This window comes from Antedon mediterranea, chromosome 6 (assembly GCF_964355755.1).
Source record: "Antedon mediterranea chromosome 6, ecAntMedi1.1, whole genome shotgun sequence".
Classification (NCBI taxonomy): Eukaryota; Metazoa; Echinodermata; class Crinoidea; order Comatulida; family Antedonidae; genus Antedon; species Antedon mediterranea.
In genome coordinates this window covers 1,626,106-1,637,215 of record NC_092675.1, presented here as the reverse complement: position 1 = coordinate 1,637,215, position 11,110 = coordinate 1,626,106, and the positions used below count along the sequence as shown (strand labels likewise).

The 11,110-nt window shown below is 33.1% G+C and overlaps 1 protein-coding gene across 2 annotated transcripts; it reads right to left on the bottom strand.

Moving 5' to 3' along the window:
• Positions 1 to 2,089: 2,089 nt before the first annotated feature.
• Positions 2,090 to 10,242, bottom strand: LOC140051092 (heterogeneous nuclear ribonucleoprotein H2-like). Of its 2 annotated transcripts, none has more exons than XM_072096185.1 (11): positions 10,195 to 10,242; positions 9,346 to 9,496; positions 8,527 to 8,682; positions 7,649 to 7,789; positions 7,011 to 7,149; positions 5,287 to 5,510; positions 4,202 to 4,306; positions 3,967 to 4,088; positions 3,387 to 3,630; positions 2,994 to 3,158; positions 2,090 to 2,664 (listed from the first exon to the last, which is right to left on the bottom strand). In XM_072096185.1, exons 2-11 carry the CDS (start codon positions 9,476 to 9,478, stop codon positions 2,567 to 2,569), a joined length of 1,527 nt encoding a protein of 508 aa, XP_071952286.1. In that variant the 5' UTR covers positions 9,479 to 9,496; positions 10,195 to 10,242; the 3' UTR covers positions 2,090 to 2,566. The 2 variants fall into 2 exon arrangements, with proteins under 2 accessions (XP_071952286.1, XP_071952287.1); XM_072096186.1 differs by having other exon boundaries at positions 9,346 to 9,471; positions 10,195 to 10,227.
• Between the last annotated feature and the right edge of the window lie 868 nt (positions 10,243 to 11,110).

Genomic DNA, 11,110 nt, shown 5'->3' with positions numbered 1-11,110 from the left:
TATACTTTATACTTTGATATATATAATGGAAGTAATTAGACAATATTGATAGACAATGGTTGATAGGGTATGGCACGCATTAAGAAACAAAACATGGCTTTTCCTACATAGAATATTTGTTAATTGTGCAATATACGGTAGTATGGTTACCTCAAGAATAACAAATATTAATACAATGAGCATTGGTTTCCCAATGATTCTAACAACTGCTGTTGCTATATTAGGTTCAGTTTCTTTAAATTTAGCTTTCTCAACTTCTTTATCCCATTCTCTAAAAAAAAATATATAAAAAATTATATTTTTTCCGTTTTCAAATAAAATTATAATAAATTTCATTGTCAGCAGAATATGTAGTGAATAAAGAGGCAGATGTGCATGTCATCAAACAGCTATATTATAAAATCAACAGTGTTAATACTAAGTTGATTTATATAGATTATACCTGCAGGGAAGAGTGAAATTATATTATTATACATTCATTCTGCAATAACTACATTTTTACACGTATATAACTTTAGAAAGTGAAAGGTATAAATATTACAGTATAATAATGTTGACGTCACATCCGGACCTTATGTTTTTTGTGGAATTCAGGGTCAAAGGAAATCGCTCAATCCGCTGGGTTGCGTTGCGGCGTTAAGCATAAAGAAAATTTCATTCCTGCATAAGCCTTTTGTTTATTTAAAAAGATAGCTGTCTGCTTTCAAACAATTTTTAAACATTTTAAAAACCTTGCAAGATCTTCAACCAGATATTCAGTCTTATCGTTATTGCGTAGTGGATACATATCTTCAAAATCCAATGGTCTTTTGTAGCCAATCCTAAACAATGGAGCAAGCCAACTGCAGAAAGAAAAAGATGTAATGTACGCTTTTATTTTAGAATGCCTGCATAAGTATTAATGTAGTACTACTGTATAGATTATACTAACAATTGATTGAGTTAAAGTACTGTACCAAGCTATGTTTTCCAAGCTTATTATGGTAAGTAATCTCATGGTGCTTTAAAAGGTATACAGGTTAACTTTCATACAAAGTGGACGATAACAAAAACACTAAAATAATAAAATCAAGGTCAATGGACAATGTTGGCCAATTTCTGCCTGGATGGTACTTGCACCTACAAACAAAAATTGATCTTACCAGAAGAACAGCTTTGAGATTGGGTTAGCCCCAACGTATGGATGCTGAGGTTCTTCTTTATCCATTTCGTCGTCCTTTTCATTATCTGTTTTATTTATTTGAGGTTCTGGAATGCTGTTATTTGACATACTGCTGCAACATACAACTTTCTTTCTGTTGACAGTTATTGAATACAAACGCGTCTGACAAGCTGCACTTCCACAGAAGTAATTGACATTTCAGTTAAATAGAGGGCGTTTTATGAAATGAACTTTTTATATCAGAAAGTTGATTTTCAACTTTCATTATCTGATGCACTTTAACATAAATCTGGATTAGATATTTTTATTTTATGTATTAGTCAACAAATTACAAATAGAAAACTAGAATGTGAAAATATATATTTCATCATTCTAGAGAATTTTTTATGTGTAATTTAATTTTGCAATGCAACTACAGTAAAAATAAATTCAGAATGGAGACAATCTTTGGCAGTAGAGGTCTATGATGTGGCATCATAATTATGACACTCATTGCAATGTGGATATTGTATCATTTTTATAAGCAAAACCAATCTGTTTTATTTGTAAAAATGGAAACAATTTTGGCACATACGTCTTATCAGAGCTTGAATCTAGTCTTGATTTTAAAAAAATCAAAATGCTTGCTCTTCTTCTTATCGTATCCACGAATTAGATATTGTTTCAGCCACAGCTGCTCACAATATGATATCCAGTTGCAGTGATGCTTACTACAGTAGCTTATCCACGCACATGTGTATATGGACGCTCCCAAAGATGCCTGCTAACTGTAGTGCAAAGTTTATCATTATTTTCGTTCATTATACAGTAGTGTTGTCTGCCAAAGGTATCAGTTGATATGTTTCATTATTACCATTTACAAAGTCAATCAAAATACTCACATACTTTTCACTATTTTCTGGCTATATTGAACAACAATGATGCCACATAGACAAAAGGTTAAATGGTGTCCTTCATTTAATATATAAAAAAACTTCAATGTGTGATTTTTTAAACATCTGACTATGTTTATACTCAGCCTTACAAACTAGTTTTGTAACTAAATTTAGCTTGATTTTTTAACATAAGACTCTACATGTGAAATTAAAACACTGAAAACAACTGCCTATTATGTAATATATTTACAACACGCATGCTACATTACGGAACACAGTTCTAAAATATTAAGTTATGTCAGAAGAAGCTGGTACTTATCATGACATAAATCATATTTAATTACAATAAAATTAGTCTGAAATTAAATTAGTCTGAAATCGTTACCCACAAAACATAGCATACCATCATCAGTGCAGAAAGTAATCATCATAGCCTTAAGAACAATTAAAACACTTGACCATACTTTGTAGGTTAAATATTTCACCCTAATGATTAACCATCACATTATCCCTTGATCTATCAGCGTGTTTAAAATCCATAGCTACTGTTCATCATGTTATTAGATCCCATGTTTCCTCCTCCACTGGAGCCATAGAAACTGTTGGAACCTCCTATACTGGAAGTGGCTGTAAAAAAACAAATATTCAAGTTAATTAAGATTCTGTAAAAGCCTAGACACAAATAACGGGTGCAAAAATTTATAGATAGTAGTCTCAATGCTTGTACTGACACAATTATTCAAGAAATTTAGCCTTCAAGCTCTGTCTACACTATCAAACTTATTTGACAAAAAAATGGTGATGGGCTCAAATATGGTAGTGATATGCACAAGTATGGTAGTGATATGCACAAGTATGGTAGTGATATGACATCATTATGTCCATATATTGGTACATCACATTTTTTTGTCGCATACAATTTGATAGTGTAGACAGAACTTGAAACGTCTAGTGACCTTGGAATCCGGTGTCCGTTTCGTAACTTGTGTAACCAGTTGCAGCCGGTGTGTTATCCATCATGGTGTTACTGGATCCATAGCCACCACTGTTATCAGTGCCAAAGGAATCCGAGAATCCTCTATTGCCATTACCTCCTCCATTATCACTAGTAAAGTCTCGACCTTCAAAAAAAGAAAAATATCTTTATATATTAAGCTGTCTACACTATCAAACTAGTTTGACAAAAAATGTGTGATGTGTAATAATGACATCATCGTGTCCACAAACTTTTTTGTCACATAAAGTTTGATAGTGTACACAGAGCTGTACAGAAAAGAAAATATGGAACAAATGCAATGATTTTATGCAGCCAGCATTTTAATATGTATACTTTGTTTATCTGTACTTACTGTAACTTGCACTAGCATTTCCACCACCAAATCCTCCCTTGCTAGCTCCTCCTGTGCCACTACCGCCATCATCTGTAGAATTAAGGAACAGCTCAATGTAGCGTGGTCCCAGGTATTGCTTGTCCTTGGCCATAGCTCTTTGAGCTTCCTCATGGGTTGCAAAGTCGACATGAGCTTCTCCAGAAGGACGACCAAACTTCTCGGTGATTGTCACACGGACAGGAGTAGCAACTCCTCTGAAAAACTGATACGACCAAACAAAATTTAATAAATCTGAATGAAACAGAACCTGTAAGATTGATTAAGCTCCGTCTACATTATCAAACTATTTTGACAAAAAATGTGTGATGTTCCCAAATATGGTAGTGATATGACATCACCATGTCCATATATGGGCACATCACATTTTCACATACGAGTTTGATAGTGTAGATAGAGCTTAATGCAATGTAAAAGGTGTAAAAAAGCCATTCCCTGTTTGATTTTAATTTGTAACTTCTCACTCTAAGGGACTACAACATCAGATCTTAGCCTAACAAAACACCAGATAAATGTTTTATCACATAGAATAAGGTTCTACCTCGGTGACATCTTTCTCCTTGGCTTCAAAAGGCAATCCTCTTAAACGCACAGAATGGTCTGTTGAGCTCTGATAACTTTGTCGATCGCCACCACCAAAACGTCCACCGCCACCTCCATAGCCTGCAAGTATACAAGAACAATTCATTTTATCTTCTATCATCAAAGATACTAAGCACTAAATATTTACCCTAATTTGGAACTATAAGTATTTATCATTATTTCCAATAAATTACCTCCTCCCCATCCGCCGCCTCCACCACCTCTGCGCCCTCTTCCGCCACCTCCGTAGCCACCATAACCACCTTCATAATAATCATCATCATATCCACCTCCAAATCCTACAAAAATTAAAGTATTGGTAGTGAAAATATATTCCACAAGATAAGAAACAAGGGCTACTGATAACCTTTCATAGTTTATCTGATTATTTTGAAACTACTGATAATGCATATAATACAAGAATTAATCATTATTTTAATTTAGCCATTTCCCCTTGTCGTATTAATTGTGGACGATTTAGAATTTCTTTTTCTGGTGCTGTTATTTGGAATGATTTATCTTTAGAATTACGAACAATTACATCTAGATTTACTTTATCTAAACAACTTAAAGAACTACTTTTATTTAAGTATATAAAAGAATAATCTATAATTTACAATGTTTTATATATTGTTAATTCATCAGATATTATCTATTGAACTGATATGGTTTTGTTTATTACAGTATAGTACATACAGCACTTTATATTATGTTATTTATTTATTATTCAAAATTTTTTGTTTTGTTTTTGACGTTATCAAATTTTTATTTTCTTTTAAGTTTTGTTATTTATTTGTTAATTTCGTAGCTTTAGTTAGTTAAGATAAAAGGTACCAAGCTTGATTAGCTTGGCTACCTTTTATATTGAAATTGTTTTTTGTTTGATACGATAAAGAAGAATCACCTAGTTAACAACATAGCCTACTGTATCATAGTTAATAACATAACTAATCATACTTAACAACATAGCATATCATAGTAAATAACAACAACCTCTATAGTTAAGAACACACCCTATAATAGCATTAGCTTAACAAAATCTATTTAACGTATCTGTCGAGAACTAACTTCATTAATATAACTTTGCAGAAAGAATTTTTCAAAAGAGAATTAATTTACTGTACGAGTCTGTGTTTGCATTCTTTAGTAAACCAATGTTAAACTCAATGGTTAAGTTGTTTAGTAATTATCACATGATCTCTACTCAGTGTCAGCAAAGTGGAAAATTCACGCTCTTTAGACCTCATCCTGTGCAGCAATTAAAAGATTATAAACTTACGATCCATCCCTCCTCCACCTCCTCTGTATCGTCTCTCAAAACCAGAGCGTCCACCTCCGCCGTAACCTCTCATACCGCCACCACCCCCCATACCTCCTCCTCCTCCTCCACCACCACCACCATATCGGTTGTATGGTGTTGGTCTCATGCTCATGAGAGGTCTTGGTTTTGGCATTGTGGAACGTCGTACTTCATCTAGGTTGCTACGAAAAATCTCAATATACCTAAACAAACAACATAGCAATAAATTAATAATCCCAGCACAAGTGAAATCAGTTATATAGAGAGTGCTGTAGAAAAATGATTCTCCTATATAAAGTCATCAAATTGATTCAACTGATTCTCAGTACTTCCACATATGTGTCCAGTATCATTGGCAAATTCTGTAATATAGGTATCTCATGTAATACAGTGTATCACATGTGATGCCTGTATCATGTTAAAGATAGGTTTATGGCCTATGATACAAGCGTTACATGTGACACAACTGTGACACTGTTTTGAATTGTTACTGTACAAACTATAGATACAGTAGCGATAATCGGATAATTTTTATGGAGATGTTGATATAAACAAAAACGGAGTCAATTTAAAAGAATATTATATGTGATGACTGAATTATCTTTTTTAACAGCACCCTCTATTGATGATAATCCTTATATTATTGATTACTCACTAATAACTAATATTAATAAACTTGTGAAAAAAAAACTTTTATAACTTAAAAAACTTGTTATAAAATGAAGAATAAGTTAAGATTTTAAAACGGTTAGTTCAAAATTAGAAATTGAATTTGTTTTGTAATTATATTTCAAGTGTAAGCAATCTAATAGTTTTACAGTTTAGATTTAGTTATACATTTGAGTTACTCTTAATAAAAATCATTTCAAAGGTGTATTGCCTATAAAAAGAAGCTATTTTTGTTAAGCAACCCTTATAAGACACCAACCAAAATAATAAATTAGTTTTTTAAAGAAGTGTTTTCATTTTAAGTACAAAATACAATCAAGTCTCTTTGGACTTCTTTGAGCTGGCCCGAAGTTCTTGGTGAAATCTGATTTAATTTCATACAGTGCTTACCAGGAAAGAATTTTGGACTGCTACATAGTTCTGGCTTTGTAAAGTTGACTGTACCAAATATATACTACATTTTGTATTTAAGCAATATCTATCTTTAGAAACATTTTTTCAGTGCAACTAAAATCTGCTAACTGGTTTATCAGCTTAGTGACAAGTGTACAAGGATCCAGATAATGTAGTTTCAAACTATTTCCATTTTAAGTGTATAATTGGATGTGACAGCTCAAACTTGGACATAACTATAAATGGTAATCCCAAATTTATTAAATAACTGTTAATAATAAAAAATTGTTTAGATTATTAATTAATAATAATAAATATCTTTATAGCGCTGTTTAATGTCTCACAACGCAAGAAGACCATAAAGAATGATTGAAAGAGAGATTTTAAAAGATACTTGAATTGCTTGAGCGATTGAAACGGACGCATGTCAATTGAACTGTCCAAGTTTGATGCAGTCGGTCCACACTACTGAATCAGTAACAATTGTATACAACAAACCCATATGATGTAAAATTAAGGAAAGAGAAAGTATAATAAACGGCCCAAGAGTCTGGCACCCTAGCGGCTCCCAAGAGTTTACACCCTCTGGTTCCCTCTGGGTGGCCATGTGCCTCTTTTACCAGCCTCCTTGGTTCTCCCACCTGTGCCCAATTTTTTCCTTGTTTTTCTTTAGTGCATCTTCAGCAATCTCCTTGGAAGAGAATTGCACATAAGCCTCCCCCGTACTCCGCCCCTCGTAGTCCGTCGGTAGTGATATCCCATTCGCCAGGATCTCCAACCCTTCAGGGCCAACCCAGAGAAAGAACAATCAGTCATTGGTTACCATCGAAATAAATACATCATACACCCATTATAAAAACATGAAAACAATAAACAATCATCTTTTCAATTGTTAAAATTGAACATCTATCATGCAAAATTAATTACCAATTGTACATTGTACAATTTCACACATAATATAAATTTTCAAATTTACCAAATAATTGTTATCATTGATAAGGATAAGTTAAAGTAAAAATATCGACTTTTACTTTATGCTGGCAGCACTACAATAACTGTGGTTTTACCTTAGAGGTTGAATAAATAAGACAACATACTGTATTAATTAGTCAACAAACATCAGTCAAAAAGAAATTTTTAGTTGCAACGTCTGTCAGTCAGCACAAGATGTCTTCATCCATTATCATGATCTTTCTATCACTACCTGATCAATGTGGTATAGTCGTCAATTTAAAGAAAAACATCATCATATGAAAGTAGTGATATATTGTGAACATACCTTGAAAGAACTGGGCAATTTCTTCCTTAGAACAACCAAACGGAAGTCCTCTGAGCCTGAGACAACCATCATTGTCTTTTAAGGAGTGAACACCACTTCTCTTTGTTACCCAATCCATCTCGCTCTTTTTTGAACGAAAAACTATTACAAAATACAGACCAAGAATTATTAACAAAATTAAATAAACAGTTTTGCAGGAATACAAGGAAATGATAAAAATGTTGTTTAAAGAAAGAACTTATTTAAAATCCCCAACAAAAAAGACAAACCTAAAAACATATCAACTGTTGCAGAATAGTATTTACAATAAAGAGTACAGTAACAACAACAAATATTTTGAGGCTAGTTTAAGCCAATACACTGAGTAGTCTACAACTGGGCTGCTTTGGTAATGCTTGGTTACCACTATGCAAGCCCAACACAAGCGAGTTGACCATAACAAGCGATAGTTCGAAATATCTAATGCTTGTGATTGGTCAAATTACTAGAGTTACGCTTACGTACTTGCATTACGTTCTAGTGGGAACCCATCGTTAGGTTGTGGATCAGATATTTCCAAGATGACCTAGTGTATTTGTGCAAATCGTTTCATGATATAGAAATCTTTAATTGATTTAAATTTTAAATGTGTATGGACCAAATAGAATCAATTTTGAGAGTTACAACTGGCTAAAAATCAAACATCTAAGCCCAGCGACAAATTAGCTGGTACTGATATATAAAAAGATGTTACTGTTTTATACTTTTACACTTTTTGTCGTTTTCTAGTCTTTTTTACGAATACGTATTTTGTAATCGGATTTTCTGACAACTGACTTTTTTTCTTTTTTTTTACGAAGTCAAACAAAGTTTCTTGCATCTAGTGTAATGAAACGCACCTTCAATGTAGCGCTTTCCCATTGAGTTGTTATGCTTCTTCAACGCCTCCTCTACATCAGCATCACTCTCAAATTCAACAAAGCACTCTCCACTAAAACGACCTTCTGGCGTGAAAGTATATTTCACTCCTTCCTTGCCACCTACAATTGCAGAACCTGCAAACGAAAAAAGCATTCATAACAAACTCCATTCAATTTGAATTATCAATTTACAGATAATGAAGAAATATTTCATTGTCAAACAACAATCCTTTTTTTCTCTTTTGTGGGTACAGCCCACTTTTATTGCACATATAAACAATTGGTATTTAATTAAATGATATTACATAGTCTGAGCACAAGAGGTTAAAGATTATAGAATTTTACATTTAATACAAATTCACAGAATTTATCAGAATGAACATCATTCTGTAATTGTAGTTCTTCATTTTAGTTTTTCACTTGAAAAATATGAAATGACATACATTGAATCACATACTAAAAATATTTTGTCATGAAAGTATATAATAAATCAAATAAAGCAGTTTAAATAATCTTATATTGCCTTGGTTTCCATCACAAAGTAGATGCTCAATAATAAAACAATGCAATGAATGCAATCATGTAGTAAAGTCAAAGTCTGAGCTGATGATAAAGGTCTTAAGCAAGACGTTCAATGAATTTAAAGATTTAACAGGTTCAAGAAGTGTGTTCCAAAGAAATGGAGCTGCAAAAGTATGATTGATTACCCCAAATGTTTGTCTTTTAATAATGTCTAAATAATAGCTTTATAATTAGTGATTGAGTTTCACTGCTTGTGTTGTGTAATAGAGTGTATACCTTCAAAGAAACTGAGAACATCATCTATCGTGGACGCCCATGGGAGGCCACGAGCACGAATCACAAAGCCTTCTTCACCCATATCTGGTTTTTGATCAAGATATTGATCACTCAGTAATTGTGAGTCTGCCATCAAAATATCAGTTAAAATCTTGTTATTAATAGGAAAATAAATATTTGTATCAGTTATATTTTCTCTTTTTCATAAACAAAGTCAAACATAACATTTTTTTAAAAACGAGAATAAGGTTTATCGCAAATAGCTTGATTTCACGAGGAACGTCATTGCACAATGCATGATGGGAAGGGATTGGGAGCAATAGCGCCACCTTATAATAAAACTTTATATACTGGTGGTGGGGTGCTATTGATCCCAATTCCTTCCCATCATGCATCGCTTATGCTATTTAAGATAAACCTTATTTTATGTGCCATTTATTTAAAATATGTATAACAAAACATTTCTGTGTTGGCAAAAATTTAATTATGAATTTACATAACTAGGGACTAGGCCCTCATATCATAGACTTTTTCATCTTAAATTGAAAACTATCTGTTTGTTTCGACTGTCTTCTAACAACCATGCAGTCTAATCTAGCTAACTAGGCGAGGTTGCAGTGTCAGCAGTGGCTTGTCTACGCCACGCATAGGCTACTACACAGTAAGCCTAAACAAAGTACAGTCGAAGAGAACAATTCTAGCCCTTCAAAAACAAGGATATACTTAATAAAAAATACAATAAATAATAAATTCCTGATCTCAAATTCTTATTATTATACAATATCAATAAATAAATGCATATTTTCCATTATATTTATGATAAATTATACTAAATTTATAACCACTTACAACGAGCACAAAAATCCACCGATGCTACCCCAGCAGCTAGCTCTCCTCCTCAACGCACACACGTCACACGCTAAACGGACCAGTCGATGAGGGCGCAATGACAATTGAAAGTACCGTATATATAAAGCCTCTATAATTAGGACTTGGTAATTAATCATCAAAGGTATTGAAGGTACTGGTTGAACGATGGCACTAAATAGATTCTTGGATGACCTTGATCAGAAAATATTGGAATGTCCAATATGTCTTAAGCGACTCAAAGAACCAAAAACACTCACCTGTCTTCACAATTTCTGTAAAGAATGCTTACAAAAGTGGATACAAGAAAAGGGCAGCTTATCATGTCCAATTTGCTTGAGAGCATATTCAACATCAGTAGATGCAATTGAATCTTTACCACCTAATACCTTCTTGAATGACTTATTAGAAATCGTTGAACAAGTTGAAGAAGGCAAAGAAATGGAGTGTATTTGTGAAAAAAGCGTGCAGACAGAGTATTACTGCATAGATTGTAGAATGTATTTATGCAAATCTTGTAAAGATTATCATGTGAAAATTCCTGTTTCTGCAAAACACAAGCTTTGTCCAAAGCAGGAAATCTTGGAAATGAGTCCACAACAGATTGCAGCTCTGCATCCTCCTTGTTGCTCTCAACATAATGAAAAATTGCAGTTTTTTTGTACAGGGTGTGAAATACCAATTTGCATGCATTGTGCTATTATTGATCACAGTGTGACACAAGACAATAATCATAAACTTATCAACCTTTCTGAAGCATTCGGTAACTTTAGAAAAACTGCCATTGATGTCAAACAAGCTGCAGATGCATCCAAAAAAACTTTACAAAAAGGTCTTGAAAATGTTCTAGCAAATTCTTCGAAATTGGACCAATGCAAGCTCAAATGTTTGACAGATA

Bases quoted from the DNA above. Each gene is read 5' to 3' on its own strand.
- LOC140051092 (XM_072096185.1), bottom strand. From the start codon at position 9,478: ATGGCAGACTCACAATTACTGAGTGATCAATATCTTGATCAAAAACCA. The intron at 8,683-9,345 runs GTATACACTCTA...TTTCGTTTGCAG, and splicing joins TGTTCTCAGTTTCTTTGAAG to GTTCTGCAATTGTAGGTGGC. The intron at 2,665-2,993 runs GTCACTAGACGT...GTTTTTTTACAG, and splicing joins AACGGACACCGGATTCCAAG to CCACTTCCAGTATAGGAGGT.